This window comes from Pseudopodoces humilis, chromosome 12, assembly GCF_049639895.1.
Source record: "Pseudopodoces humilis isolate 2021_Gansu_Grassland_sample_001 chromosome 12, ASM4963989v1, whole genome shotgun sequence".
NCBI lineage: Eukaryota > Metazoa > Chordata > Aves > Passeriformes > Paridae > Pseudopodoces > Pseudopodoces humilis.
The window spans coordinates 11,302,907-11,318,645 of record NC_142211.1 but is presented as its reverse complement, the minus strand read 5'-3'; the positions used below and the strand labels follow the sequence as shown (position 1 = coordinate 11,318,645).

The window sequence follows — 15,739 nt, the reverse complement described above, 5'->3', positions numbered from 1 at the left end:
GGGTGCCGGCAACAGAGAATCTCTCGAACAGGGGAAAACCCGGGGTATTTATCGGAGAGGAGAAGGGCAGGGGGAAGCCCGAGATACCTGTATCGGGGTGGGACGGCAGGGGGGAACACCAATGAAACACAACAGTTTAGCATAACTAACTCAAAGACCCCTGGGAGCGATACATTGTGTCTCTCTTACAGAGACGTATCTTATCTCCAGGGAAGAGCCAGGATCTCGGGCCCAGCGGGCTCCTCCGTACCCACAGGGGAGTGCGCCCAGGCCGGAGCCAAGCCGGTTCCCCGGCTCGGCTGCAGTTTCTGCCGCTGAACTGAAACCTGACACCATGAACACCTGCAGCTTGAGCAAGACTTTAACTCTTTTACTACCCAGATGAGACTTGCAGATTAATTTTTTTTTCCAGTGAGAGGGGAAAAGAGAGAGAGTGATCAACATGTAAAGAGACACCATAAACTATCAAAGACAGTGAAGAAAGGAATTAAGCTTCAGAGGGGGAAGAGAAATAAGGAGATGCTTTAATAAGCTGAAATATTTTTCTGTTAAAGCTATGGAGATGGACAATAGTGTTCTGAAAAAAACTCCTTTAATTAATGACAGAGTATATTGGGAGGAATGGAGTATTTCAAAGTGTGGATTTTAAGCAAATGGTGAAGTAGTTGTAATCCTATGAGATGCTGGAACAGAAAAAGAGAGGTAATAGTTGAAGATTTGTGGCCTTTAAGATGCAACGAGAAAACTTCTGTTTCCAGAGAGGGTCACCAAAACAGATGAAGAGATCTTTTGCCTTTGAATAACTCATCCTTAAAAATGACATCCCTACACTCATTGACCCATAACACACTTCAGAGTGATGTGAAATGGGAGGAGAGAACTGATGGCAGAATTTCCGGGCAGCTGGCATCAGAGAAATAGAAAGCCATGAAGAAAATGGTTTTCTTGTGAAAAAAACTCCATAGATTAGCAGAAGAGGACTTCTTTTTCTCTAAAAAGACTGATGAAAGGACTATTTCAAAAATTGGGACTGTTTTAACCACTGAAGTTGTGTTTTTTTTTGTATGTATGTTGTCATGTGAACACGGGAATGGTTGGATAGTTGGGGGAAAAAAGGGTTTCTGGAAGTTTTATTCTGGTTTCTTATTCTTGTAGTTTTTGTTAATAAACTTTCTTTATTCCTTTTAAATTTTAAGCCTGTTTTGCTCTTGTTCTAATTCATATCTCACAGCAAGAAATAAGCAAGTTTTCTAGTAATTTTTTAGTTACTGTTTTAAAACCACGACAGGGTTTTGGTTATTTTTTTTTTTGGTTTTTTTTTGTTGTTGTTGTTTTGATTTTTTTTGCTGATATTCAGTATTAACTTCTGGTTTTATATTTATGGCAAATTATATCAACACTGTTTATTTTGAATGATGTCTAAAACATGGAATTTCATGGAATGTGCAAGTTGAAACAGTAGCACTTGTCATTCCATAGTCAGGACAAGGTAAAGGATATGAACTTAAATACATTCAATGACATTCATGGTATATAGAATCTGATAACTCTCCATTATTGTTTTCTAATTACTGTTAACATTTTTGAAGTCACATTATTTCTTGAGACCAGACCAAACTTTACCCCAAAATACCTGATACACTAATTTTTGACTTTAAATATTTATCTGAATGTATTGCTGTACTGGGTTTGCGTGGCAAGGTTTTGGTAGCAGGGAGCTACAGGGGTGGCTTCTGTGAGATGCTGCTGGAAGCTTCACCTTATGTCTAGCAGAAGCAATGCCAGGCGGCTCCAAGACAGACCCACCACTGGCCAATGCTGAGCCAATCAGCAATGGTAGCAACACATCTGGAGCAATATATTTAAGAAAGGAAAAAAAAAGTTATTGCACAGAACTAATTGTGGCCAGAGAGGAGAATATGAGAAAGGAACAACTCTGCAGACACCCAGGTCAATGCAGAAGGAGGGGGAGGATGTATTCCAGGTGCCAGAGCTGAGATTCCTCTGCATCCTATGGTGAAGCTTATAGTGTTGTCACTATCCCCCTGGAGCCCATTGAGGCCCCAGGGGGTGAAGAGATCCACCTGCAGCCTGTGGAGGAGAGCCACTCTGGAGCAGGCAGATGCCTAAAAGAAGGCTGTGAACCTGTGGGAAGCCCATGCTGGAGCAGCCTCTTCCTGAAGGACTGCACCCCATGGAAGGGATCCATGCTGGAGCAGTTCATGAAAAACTATAACCTGTGGGAGGGACTCATGTTGGAGAAGTTTGTGGAGGACTGGCTCCTGTGGGAGGGACCCCACACTGAAGAAGGGGAAGGACTCTTCTCCCTGAGGGGGAAGCAGCAGCAGAAACGATGTGTGATGAACTGACTCTAACCCACATTCCCTGTTTCCCTGCACTGCTGAGGGGATGGAGGTAGATAATCAGGAATAAAGTTAAGCCTGGGAAGGAGGGCAGAGTGGGGGGAAAATGTTTCTAAGATTTGGTTTTACTTCTCATTATCTTTCTCTGATATGGTTGGTAATAAACTCAATATCCCTAAGTTGAGTCTTTTTTGCCTGTGATGGCAATCGGTGAATAAACTCTCCCTGTCTTTATCTCACCTTATGAACCTTTCATTGTATTTTCTCTCCCCTGTCCAACTGAGGAGGGAAGTGAGAAAACGGCTTTGGTGACCATCTGACATTTAGCCAAGGTCAAACCACAATTGCCCTTGAAATTGTTGGCAAATTTTTAAATGTCTTCCTTTGAATTGGACACTTGACAATGAATGAATAATGCCAATTATGCTTCTGTCAGAAGCCATTTAGGTGGTTCTAGACATTTCAGGATGATTTGTGTAAGCAAAGTTTCTGCTTTGCTTGTTATGTTTGGCATTCTCTACTAAAGGTGACTATCAACATCATCAGCTAATTGTGCCTGATGCATTTGGTGGCCTTTGATGACAGGATTACAGAGGTGGTGGATGAGGTAAGAGTGACTGACATCACCTACCTGGATTTGTACAAAGCATTTGGCATCTGGTCTCTAAATTGGAGAGACATGGATTTGATGGGTGGACCAGTCAGTGGATAAGGTATTGGCTGGATGGTCCCTCTCAGACTTGTGGTCAACAGCTCAATGTCCAAGTGGAGATTCATGACAAGTGGTGTTCTTCAGGGGTCGGTATTGGGACCAGCACTGTTTACCATCTTTTTCAGTGACATGGACAGTGGGATTGAGTTCACCCTTAGCAAGTTTGCCAACAACATCAAGCTGTGTGGTGTGGTCGACACTGGAGTGAAGGGATGCTATCTAGAGGGACCTTGACAGGTTTGAGATGTGGGTCTCTGTGAAGTTCAGCAAGGCCAAGTGCAAGGTTCTGCACCTGGGTCAGGGCAATCCCAAGCACAAATACTTGCTACATGGAAAATGGATTGAGGGCAGCCCTGAGGAGAAGGACATGGAGGTGTTAATGGATAAGGAGCTTGATATGAGCCATCAGTGTGTGCTTGCAGCCCAGAAAGTAAATTGTATTCTAGGCTGCATCAAAAGAACTGTAGCCAGTAAGTTGATGGAGGTGATTAGCCCCCTCTACTCCATTCTGGTGAGACCCTACCTGGAGTACTACTTTCAGATCTTAGACCCTGAACATAAGAAGGACATGGATCAACTAGAGCGACTCCAGAGGAGGGCCACAAAGGGGATCAGAGGGATGGAACCTCTCCTAGGATGACAGGCTGAGAGTTGGGGTTGTACAACATGAAGAAGACAAGACTTAAGGGAGACCTTATAGCAGCCTTCCAGTACCTAAAGGGGGCCTACAAGCAAGCCAGAGAGGGACTTTTCACAAGGGCATGGAGTGATAGGACAAGAAGGAATGGATTTAAACTGAAAGATGGTAGGTTTAGATTGGATATTAAGAAGTAATTCTTTACTGAGAGGGCGATGAGACACCAGAGCAGGTTGCCCAGAGAAGTTGTGGATGCCCCATCCCTGGAAGTGTTCAGGGCCACACTGGACGTGAAGGTGTCTGCCCATGGCAGGGGGGTTGGAACTAGATGATATTAAAGGTCCCTTCCAACCCAAATCATTCTATGATTTTATTATATATGTTAAACATTAATGTATTAAAAATATTTTTATTTGCTCTCAAATGTTTTAAGCCATTAAGACAGTAATACTTACAACATCATGCATTAACAAATAAATATTTTTGTAAAGAAACTGTACAAGCTGTTTGGAATTTTAAGTCTTCTGCACAGCTGATTTGTTGCCTTAGTGTAAGATAAGGTTTATGTCTACCTTTTGCTGTGAGAGTTTTTTTCTCCCTTTAATACCTGGGGGGAAAAAGTAAAATATACAGAATGAAAGATATCCTAAAACACCAGAAGTTTAGTATTTCTATTCCTGTAGGAAAAACAAAAGCAGAAACACATTTCTATTGTGAAATAATAAATTAGAAATTTGTGAAATTAGAAATTTGTTCTAATGTGCTTTACCACTTGTCGTGGTTTGATACTGGCCAAACCCCAGGCACCCACAATAGTCACTCACTCACCCTCCCCTGCTACAGCTGGGCAGAAGAAAGAAAAAAAAAAATTAATGAATGGTTCATGAATTAAGGACCAGGAGAAAACATTCCAAGGGTAAAACAGGCTCAACTTAGAAGTACAAAGTGAATTTATTACTAACAAAGTCAGAGGAGGATAATGAGAAGTAAAATAAGCCCTTAAAAGCACTTTTTTTTTTCCCCAACTTCTCCCTCCTTCCCATCGACAGTGCTGGGAGACAGAGCATGGGGGTTTTGGTCAGTTTGTCACCTGAGATCTTCCACTGCTCAGGGACAGAAGTCCTTCCCTTGCTACACTGTGGGGTCTTTCCCACAGGAGATGGTTCTCTGTGAACTTCTCCAATGTGGTTTCAATCTCACAAGCAGCAGTCCTCCCAAAACTACTGCAATGTGAATTCCCCCCATGGGCAAACAGTTCTCCCAAAACTGCTGCAGCATGGGTCACTCTTGCACGGGGTGCAGTCCTCCAAGTACAGTCTGCTGCAGCCTGGAAGCAGGGGCTTATCTCTCGGTATTTAGCATTGGTGCAGCCTTACCTTGAGTACTGTGTGCAGTTCTTGGCCCCCCAATTAAAAAAGGATGTGAAGGTCCTTGAATTGCCCCCCAGAGGAGGGCAACAATGCTGTTGACATGACTGGAAGGAATGTCCTATGAGGAATGGCAAAAGACTTTGGGCTTATCTAGCTTGGAAGAAAAAAGGCTAAACTGTGATCTCATTGATCTCTACAGCTTCCTGAGTAGGGGAACTGGAAAGGGAGGTGATGAGCTCTTCTCTCTCTTATCCAGTGACAGGACATGTGGGAATGGTTCAAAGATGCATCAGGGGAGGTTAAGACTTGACATTAGGAAGTATTTCTTTACCAAGAGGGTGGTCAAACTCTGGAACAGGCTTCCTAGAGAGGCAGTCGATGCCCCAAGTCTGTCAATGTTTAAGAGGCATTTGGACATTGCTTTTGTGGCCTTCCTCTGGGTTCACTCTAACAGGTTCATGTTTTTCTTGTGCTCAGTTCTTCATGTACCTTGTTACCATCTCTTCTTTTAAGTAGGCTATATTCACATTCTTTATCTAAATGCCATAACTTTTTATTAAACTGGGCACTACCTTAAGCTACCAACACAAGAAACTGAGCAGTACTCAGTTTGCTTAGTTTTTCTCTAGAGCTAGGTATACAAACAAACAAGTTCTTGAAATCAGTCAGGACCTGTCAAGCTCATTTTTATCTGACAGCAAAATAGGGTAGTCTACTCTCAAACTCTCAGTTCAGTGTTGTAAATATTTTTTAGTTTGGTACATGTAATTTCATTCATGAAGACTGTGTATGAATAGTCAAGAAATTTTGCACGTAAGTGAATTTGAGAGAAAAAAAGTCATCTGGCTGTAGAACTTGAGTTTTATCAAGAATAAGAGGTGCCTAAGGTGAACAGTTACTGAACAGGGCAAACACTCATTCTGAGTAGACTGCATAGCTTCTCCTTTGTATTTTTCGCAGCTTATGTAATAGAACTTCCTTCTATGTATCTTTAGGGCTACTTTTGTTTTGGAAGGTGTCCTGGGGTGACTTTATGATACTGGTATCCCTAATTGTCTGGTTTATGTTATATATTAAGAGAGGGAAGGGGGGGGAAGAAGAAGCACGCAGTTTGTGTTGAAAGAAAACATCACTCCCCCGCATCCTGATCCTGGACTGTGGTGTCTGCAGAACGGACAGACAGCTGGAGAGAGCTTCTCTTTGACTTTTAGTTAGTTTTAGCTAGCTGAGGCAGAGAAGTTCCCTGGACCTTTTTTTTCTTTTTTTCCTGGATCTTTGCAAACCTGCTTTGGACTGAAAAACACCCAGCCAAACCCCGGGAGCTCACGCCTGGTGGCCCACCGGGGCCTGGGCCTCGGCACTATCCAGCGCCAGAGGGACTGATAAGAACCTGAGCGAGCCGAGCTACACCACATGAAAAGGACTTTTCTTTCGGGATTTGCTATCCCATCGAACAGCAAGAGGTTTTATTATTTAATATTATTCAATTTCTGTTTAATGAACAGCTTTTTCCACTTCTCTCCAAGGAAACTCTCCATTTGGAGTTTTTTCTCCCAAATTTGCCCTAAACTGGGACAAGAGGCTAAATGTGTTGCATTGTATAGTAAGATTCAGAGTCTCTGAGCAGAGGACAGAAAACAAGTTTTGTGCTAAACCATCCTGCTAAATATGTGTTTTAAATTATAGTGTTTTAACTACTTGAGCTGATTTAGTTAAATCTTACTTTTTTCTCATCAGCCAGTAACTGAAAACATTAAATCTGTGTGTTTGTGGGTTTTTACTTTGTGAGAACAGATTTTTTTTTTTTTAATAAGTGTGTTTTTAAACTTGTTTCCTCATATAAGTAAGGGGTGGCTAATGGCAGGGTGAAAATGCTTGTTCAGTTGGTTCAGTCAAGTCTCAAAAGTATTTTGGGTTTATATTCATACTTTTTGAGATATCTTTTAATTTCTAGCTGTTAGTTCTTATAAACATGTTCAAGGGAAGTTCTATTTACTTGGTCTTTAGTGCAAATATCATCTTTACTGAAGCTATTTGCATGGAGGGCTTAATTTTTGAAAACTTCAAATTCCAGCTGTTGTTAAAACTGGAGACACATCTTTCCAGGAATTCAGTACAAACTTGAGTATTGGAAACAAAATGTATGTAGTATTATTTTAATTCTGCCACTTCTGTCACGTGATATATGTCCTTTTATTTCTCCATAGGAAAATCCAAATATTAAAATATTTATGAAAACTGTTAAGGTCAATTGCACTTTCAGTGCTTAACTCTTGTGTGACAGTCTTGCTATTATAAAAATTAATTTTCCAAATACATATGCCAAAGCTATGCTTAGAACATGCACATAATGTTTAAGAATTTGTTTGGATCTGTAGAGAAACCTCAATTAAGTAGTTCTCTGTAGGTGTGAATTTAAATGTCCACAGATGAAATTCTGAACATTTCTACAGGTATATGAGGGGTTTTTTTATTGATAACATGCATGTATCCAACACTCTCCGACTGTGTTATTTTAGCTATTCCATGTGTAGAGGGTTTAATGCTTTAATGCCAATGTTATTTTTTTGAAGTGTGATGGGTTGACCCTGGCTGGATGCCAGGTACCCACCAAAGATGCTCTGTCACTCTCTTCCGCATCTGGACATGAGAGAGAAAATATAGTGAAAGGCTCATGGGTAAAGGATCAGGAGAGTTCACTCACTGATTACCATCATGGGCAAAACAGACTCAACTTAGTGATATTAATTGAATTTATTGCCAATAAAATCACAGTAGAACTGTGAGAAGTAAAATACATCTTAAAAACACCTTCCCCCTATCCCTCCCTCCTTCCTGAGCTCTATCTCCTCCCTGCTAGTGGTGCAGACAGACGAGGAAGGAGGGTTACAGTCAGTTCATCACAGGTTGCTTCTGCCATTGTTCAGACAGAGGAGTCCTTTACCTGTGCCAGCATGTGGTCCCGCCCATAGGAGACAATTCTCCACACACTTCTCCAGTGGTAGTACTTCCCATGGGCTGCAGTTCTTCATGAACTGCTTCATCATGGGTCCCTTCCTTGGGGTGCAATCCTTTGGGAACAGGCTGCTCCAGAATGGGTCCCCTATGGGGTCACAAGTACTACCAGGAAACTTGCTCTAGCATGGACTCCTCTCTATGGGTCGGCAGGTCCCTTCCAGGACCCTGCTTCAGCACAGGTTTCCAACAGATTCACAGCCTTCTTTCAGGCATTTGCCTACTCTGGTGTGAGTCTCCTCCATAGGCTGCAGGTGGATCTCTGAACCCCCAGGGTCCTTCATGGGCTGCAGGGGGACATCCTGTTTCACCATGGTCTGCACTATGGGCTGCAGGGAAATCTCAGCTCCGGCATCTGGAGCAAGCACCTCCTGCCCCTCCTTCTGCACTGACCTGGGTGTCAGCAGAGTTGTTCGTCTCACACATTCTCACTCTTCTCTCACTGCAATTATATCTGCAAAATAATTTTCTTTTTCCTTCTTAAATATGTTATCATGGAGGCGTTACTACCATTTCTGATTGGTTCAGCCTTAGCCAGCAACAAATACATCCTGGAGCTGGCTGGCATTGTCTCTGTCAGACATGGGGGGAAGCTTCTAGCAGCTTCTCATGGAAGCCACCTCTGTAGTCCCCACCCACTGCGAAAACCAGGCCATGCAAACCCAATACATTAATTTATTTATTTGACATTACATGGAACTTTGATTTAGAAGAACGATACAGCAATTTACTTAAATCACAGGGCAAGTACAAGTTACATTTAGCAGAGTATAGCAATTGCAATGTAGTTTTTATACTTGTTTTTTGGTCTATGCTAAGTTTTTATAATGAGTTTAGCTGAGCCATGCATGCACCCACCCATTCCAGCCTCACTAACGCAGGAATATATGTATTTGTTGATATTATCAACTCAAGGGCAGATACACAGCCATTTTAATCCCTTAACTGTTGTAGCCATTTATTTATAACAAAGACTACCTTCAGTCTCCTTTGTGTTAAGTTCAGCTTTTTGTAACAGTTGTCATCAGTAACTCCCTAATTCTTCATTTAGCTTCATGAGTACATAGTCCTTGCCTGTCTCCTCAGCCTTCTTCCATTGTAGAAACTCATTGAAAAATCACATCATGATGTGTTTAAGCTTTTTTTACTTGAAAAGGAGAACTTTTCTATGATACTTTTTCGATATTGTGTAGAAACACATTTTATTGTTCAATAATTTCATCATTTATATTTTAGGTCATGCAGGAGTCTCTGCGAACATGATGAAGAAAAGAACTTCCCACAAGTAAGTTCCTAACACTTCCACAAGTGTAGTTCTCAGTAATTGGCAGTACCAGTCTAAAAATGTATCTGTATTGTCCCAATCATTTGGAAAAAAAATGTGGAGCAGTATTCAAACAGTGTATATGTGTAGAATCCGACTAATTCTTTTGGGAGGACAATGGGAAAGAATGCACCATTGGTACAGTTCTAAACATCATTTTGAATCTTATTCTGAGAGAAATTATTCTGTCAATAAAGTTCTGTAACTTATAATTCAGAAACAAGAGATTGAAAGCCAGAAATTTGGCATATGTACTCTAGGATTCATTACAGTTTTGGTTTTGGAAAGGATTTTTTTACCTTTTTTAAAAAATAATCAATACACTGTAGTATGGCTACTATTTGTGTGAAGGCTACTTGCTTATTCTATACATTCACCACATTTATTATTCACTACTAGAATTTGAGATAGTAGTAGCTAAATGCTACTATGAGTAAATGTGAGAAGATATAGGTAGTAGCTTAGACAAAATTTACCTTCATTTCTAACAGCTAGATGTTGTATCTGGCTGCATCTCTGGTGGGTGAACTCTAAAATAAGCTGGAAAAAGGTGAAATTTATTAAAATGCTATTAGTTATATTTTGAGTATGAAGTCCTATAATGCTTATATACAACAGGCATCAATCCAAAACAATTTGTCTGGCAGAAATATCTTCCATGATTAACATTTGAATTAGCATTAACTATTTCCCAGACACAACACCTGATAAAAAACTGCTCTTAATTCCTTCTACCAACTCTTCACTATTCAATCTTGTCTATCTCCTTACAAGGCAGAGATAAACATTTATTTGTCTAGAGACAGGTAGAGTTAAAATTTAATTTCTCTTGTTCTTTTTCAACCGCTCAGAAAAAGGAGTGTATGATGGGAAGACTATCAGAGGTGGGTTGCCTTTTGTACTTGAGGGTGGATAGATTTGTCTTTATTGTTGTTTTGATATACACTTATTTAAATACCTAAATAGGTTGTATATTTTTTAGCATAAAGGCTTTTATGTGGCATATTGAGTCATGATCCTAAGTCACGTGATTTTGAGGCATTTAACTTAAGTGCCCAACTGAGTTTTGTATTGATTTAGCCTAGTTTAATTGTTTAAGAATTGTTTGGTAAAGGTTTTATTTTGTACCAAACCAAGATGACTTTGTGTGCTGCTCAATGACTTCTCTGCAAATGACAGACACTAGTATAGAGTTGTTTTTATTTGATATTCATTGCTTATATTTTTAAAATTAACAGTAAGCAGCACTGTAGACATGTTTATAGTAAACAAGTGAGTTATGAATAACTGTTTAAAAATGTATGCTGTTACTACTATGAGCTGTTACAGCAGACCATGAATTAATAATGCATACTTTGTCATTGATTTAGTTATGATGACTTTTACATTCCTCATTAAAAGAGGAACAAGTAACTAGAACTTGAAGGTCATAGGGTAGATTCTAAACTCAGTTCATAAGTTCATAGGGGAGGGAAGATCCAACAGGATAGAACAGGACATAGTCCAGTAACTGAGGAAGGGATAAAATGAGCTGTATGGATTAGTCTTCTAAATTCTTCTTAACTAAAATGTTAGTAAACCATCAATCTTTTTTAGAAGGGGGTCCCATGGTCAGCTACAAAAGGGAAGTTCTTCTTGTCAAGATGAAAAATGAGGGATGGGACCACCTTGCCTTGAGATGATTTATTACTCAAGTAGCCAGATAAGATGTCAGTCTGAAGGTGTGAGATTTAGAGGAGCAACAAGTCAGCCATAGCTCAAGGTAGACACGGGTTTCTTCTTCACACAGCAATATATAACCTTTTGGTCCAATAGACAGTTGACACAAAACTTGTTTTCACTTATTAACCTATCATCTTTGCTTAATTTTGCTGCACTGCATCTGTGTCTTAGCCACTAAGCTGACAGGTCACATACTCATACACACCCCTTTATTACAGTTTCTGGATCTCTAACCTACTCTATAACACACTATTACAGTTTAAACCTCAAACTATTTTACCTAATATAATTTCTTACCTACTCTAGGCATATTCTTACTTATAACTATAGGAACATAAGTTTATGATTTTTCTACCTAATGTTTGTGTGCCTTTATCATTACATTAACCCGAGCTCTTTCCAAGACTGCAGATCGAACCCTTCAGCATCTGTGGAAGTTTCTATTTTTCCATTTCCCACACTTCTGAATGTTCTGTCAGTGTCAGTGGGTAGTGATGATCTTTGTGAATAAAAAGTTGACTCTATTTATGTCAGATCAGTCAATAGTCCCTTGGCTCTTATCCTTTCCACCCTTGGTGCATAAAGAAATAGTGCACAGTGTGAGTATAGCGTCTTACCAGTTTCTCATAGTTGGCGGTTCAAGGACTTTGAGGTGGAGGTTCTATCTGCCACTTAACTCTCACTATACTTATCCCTTGTGAATTTTTGATCACAGTTTAAACTAACTTGTGGTGGATTATACCTGACTATGAGCCAAACTCCCACCCACCTGCTTACTCCCCTTCCTCAGTGAGGCAGGGGGAGAAAATAGAATGAGGAAGTTCACGAGTTAAGATAAAGACAGGAAGATTACTTACTGTTACCGATCAAATGGGAGCTTCAGACAAGCCCTGCTTTAGCCTCAGATTTTTCGGCAGCAGCCTAAATTTAGCTGTCCTGCAACTAAAATCGCTCTGGTCTGCAAGCTCTAAGAATGGCAGATCAGGTCTATTATAAAATGAGTTATTTATTGAATAAACAGGAAGTAACAAACAAAAGGCCTTAAACAGTTACTTATTGCACAGTATAAAACAAAAGGAACTACTAGTAGATTACATAAATCAGTGCACAACATTAAGGTACCTATATTAAAACTAGCAAAGAAATAGTACAGATTAGGAGTCAACATAAATTGCCACCAAAATGACAATAGTGTACACAGGTTCCCTTCCCTCAACTCCTGGGAGAGTAACCACAAAGCAGGTGTCCCAACTTTGGGAAGGAAGCCACACACATTTCCAAGGAGTGTGCAGAAGATTTCTGCTTTGTGAAAGTTTTGTGTAGCTTTTATAGTTTATAAAGTGAAGTCTCTGTCAGTCAGAAATTCCAGCTTATCTTTCCACATCTCGCTTCCACATCAAGATGTTTATTGTCAGCTGAAAGCCTTACTGCCATGGCACTGAAATAACTCGCTACAAGACAAGCTGTCCTGATTGAGTTATTTCACCAAAGCTCATGTGAAGCTCATGTGAGGGGCAAGATGCCCTGAGTTATTTCACCAGCTAACAAGCAACAGATAAGGTCTTGTGGTGGGGGAAATGCCCTGCTACACTTACCAGGCACTATCACAGGCAAAACAGACTTGACTTTTGGAAAATTAATTTATTGCAAATTTAAATAGATTCAGGTAGTAACAAACAGGAAGACAAACATTAAAACAACACCTTTTTTCCTCCTTTCCCATGTTTCAATTCATTCCTTCACTCCAGACTCAGCACCACCTCCAGGGTGCAGGGGAAATGAAGGAGGGAAGTTTGCAGTCTGTACATAATTGTTGCTCTCTGCCATTCCTTTCCTCTTGTACTTAATTTCCTCCTGCTCTGGCATAGGTTCTCTACAGGTCACAGTTCCTGTCAGGAAAGTCTGCTTCAGCATGTTCTCTTCTAGGGGAGACAGTCCTGTCAGTTAAACTCTGCTCTGGCATGGGTTCTCTGTGGGTTCTCTATGGGCTACAGTTCCTTCATTAAATACCCAACTGTTCCAGCATGGGTCCTTTTCTTCCTCTCCTTCTCTGCCTGTCCAGTGGTGCTTTTTTTTTCTCTTTGCTAAATATGTTTTCACAAAGGCACCATAAACTTTGCTGGTTGTCTCCACTTTAGCCATCAGTGGGACCATTCCCAAACCATCTGGAACCAGCTGTGTCTGGCACAGGGTAGCCTGACTTTTTCTCATAGAGGCTACTCCTGCAGGTGTTGTCATGTCTGTATGTGAATGTGTGTCCATTACCAAAACCTTGCCACAGGTTATGCCCAACACACCTATAATCCTAAGAAAATTAATTTCATAACTGAATGATGGCTTTTGAAGGAGTACTGAAAGTACTTTAAAACTTCTGTCTTTAAGTAATGTGCCTCACAGTCTGAATATTAAGGAAAAATAGTTTATTACAAATCTCTGATCACATGATCCCCCATTAGTGACAGTCTGTAATAATATCAAAATTCTAATTCAGACATTATTTTTAATAATTTTTCTACATGGTTCCATGAAATATAGAAATTGTACTAACCATTGCTATTCTGCTTCATTTCTACTCCTTTCTAAATTTCTTTGAACTTTCCATGATCTGGTTCTGCTAATAAAACTTTTTCTCGTAACAAGACTTTACTTATCAGCTTAGTGTCTTCAAGACAAATACTTAGTCCCTGAGATGAGCACCTCCGGTGCCACCACAATCCAGAGCATAGGGGAGATTCCTGAACCTGGGGGAGTCACAAGAGCCGCCAGGAGGCCACACTTGTGCTACAGCTGCTGACAAGACCTGAGTGGGGCCAGGAGCAATGGTGGTCAATCCCCCCACTTCTGTATGAAAGAAGCCCCTAGGGTGTGCTAGTGACCAAGGCATGCCAACAGGGCAGTTTGCAGGGAAGGGCATGCAAAAAAGGTACTGTAGCTCTGCCAACACAACCAGGGACCAATGGTATCCAGCTGGTGGAAGACTATGAACACTCTAAACTCTGCACCCACAATGAATGACACAGCTTTCCAGACAGAACTCTGGTGGGAATATGCTACTACCCAAGTGTGGGGATGCAGGACATATCCTACTCTTATGCCAGTTCTGGACAGCAGAAGTGAGCACAACTGGGGGAGGTGCACCCAGGTAGAAGAACTCCTCCACTTAGCAACAGAGCTCTAGGATATGTTGAGTAGGTCGTTAAGGAGTATCAGGGAGAATGAAAGAGAGACTACTGGAATTGCCCCCTAACTTCCCTGAGGTAGGGCTGTCAGGCAGACAGGACATATGATAGGGAAGATTTTCTATCCTGTCTCTGCTTGGCAGAATATGGTGACTTAAACTGAAAGAAATTGGTCAGGAGACAAGACTCCTGTTTGATGCCTTTATTAGGATTCAGCTCTTGGGGCAGGGGGGCCCGAGGGGTTACTTGCACCACGGCTGTTCCCACACTGGCAGCTCCAAGGAGGAGGCACAATTCAGCTTTGCAGCACACACTGCAGAGCTGGGGCTTCCATCCTCATGAGAGTAGCCAGGAGGCCTGTTTTCTGACTTGTTGTCTAGGGGGGGGGTCAGTTCTTTCCAGTCCTCTTTAGATCATGGTGATGCAGGAAGATGGCTTCTAAGCAGGCTTAGGTGATGCAGGGAGATGATCTTTCATCATAGCTTGCTAGAATATGTTTCCTTGTCCTTTTATTTCTCTGTTAGCTCGTTGTTTTGGTGTCTTGCATGCCTTAGTTTGTATATTACTCGGTTGCACAGCTTCATGGGACTTTGTTCTAGTGTGGCACAGCTTCCATGGGACTGCTTTGTTCTAGTCCATGGGAGTTGCTTCCTTCTGTGGCATACCTTTCTAATGGGTTGCTTTTGTTAGTGTGACCCAACCCCCATGGGAGCAGCTTTGTTACATAGTAGCAAGTAAGGGAAAGGGTACAGGAATGTCTCATAAGAACCTTTAAAACACTTCAGAAACTGGTAAGTAATTAACATTACTAATAACCATCGGAGTAAACAAGGGGTACAAGGTTTACAAAGGGGATAAGAATATTAACTGTACATAACTAAACACAGTATTTTAACTGGGGTGGATTTCTTGAGAGATTTTATTCATGACATGAATAATGGGGGACAATGGTGTCAAGCTCCTGCTTGGTGTAGCAGAAGTAAGGAGGGGAGTCAGCAGAACTGCCACCTTGGACTTGTGGAGGGCACACTTCAGCCTGTTTAGGGGCCTGGTTGAAAGAGTCCCTTGAGAGGCAGTCCTGAAGGGCAAAGGAGTCCAGGAAGGCTGAACATTCTTAAAGAAGGAAATCTTAAAGGCTCAGGCCATCCCAGTGTGCTGAAAGATAAGCTGACAGGGAAGAAGACCAGCCTGGCTGAACAGAGAGCTTTGGCTTGAATTCAGGGGGAAAAAGAGAGCTTATGACCTTTGGAAGAAGAGGCAATCAATTCAGGAGGACTACAAGGATGCTGAGAGGTTGTACAGGGAGAAAATTAGAAGGGCCGAAGTGCAACTAGAACTTAATCTGACTATTGCTGTAAAAGACAATAAAAACTGTTTCTATAAACACATTATCAACAAAAGGAGGGCTAAGGAGAAT

At 41.1% G+C, this 15,739-nt stretch overlaps 1 protein-coding gene across 7 annotated transcripts in view; it reads left to right on the top strand.

Moving 5' to 3' along the window:
• LOC148183369 (spindlin-Z-like) overlaps nt 1–15,739 on the top strand; it is a 162,349-nt gene that overhangs the window by 123,923 nt on the left and 22,687 nt on the right. For all 7 annotated transcript variants that reach the window (XM_088061546.1, XM_088061545.1, XM_088061543.1 and 4 more), the window contains one exon: nt 9,334–9,382. In XM_088061546.1, coding sequence (XP_087917672.1) covers nt 9,357–9,382 — 26 coding nt within the window. In that variant the 5' untranslated portion in view covers nt 9,334–9,356. The remainder of the gene's footprint in view (nt 1–9,333; nt 9,383–15,739) is intronic.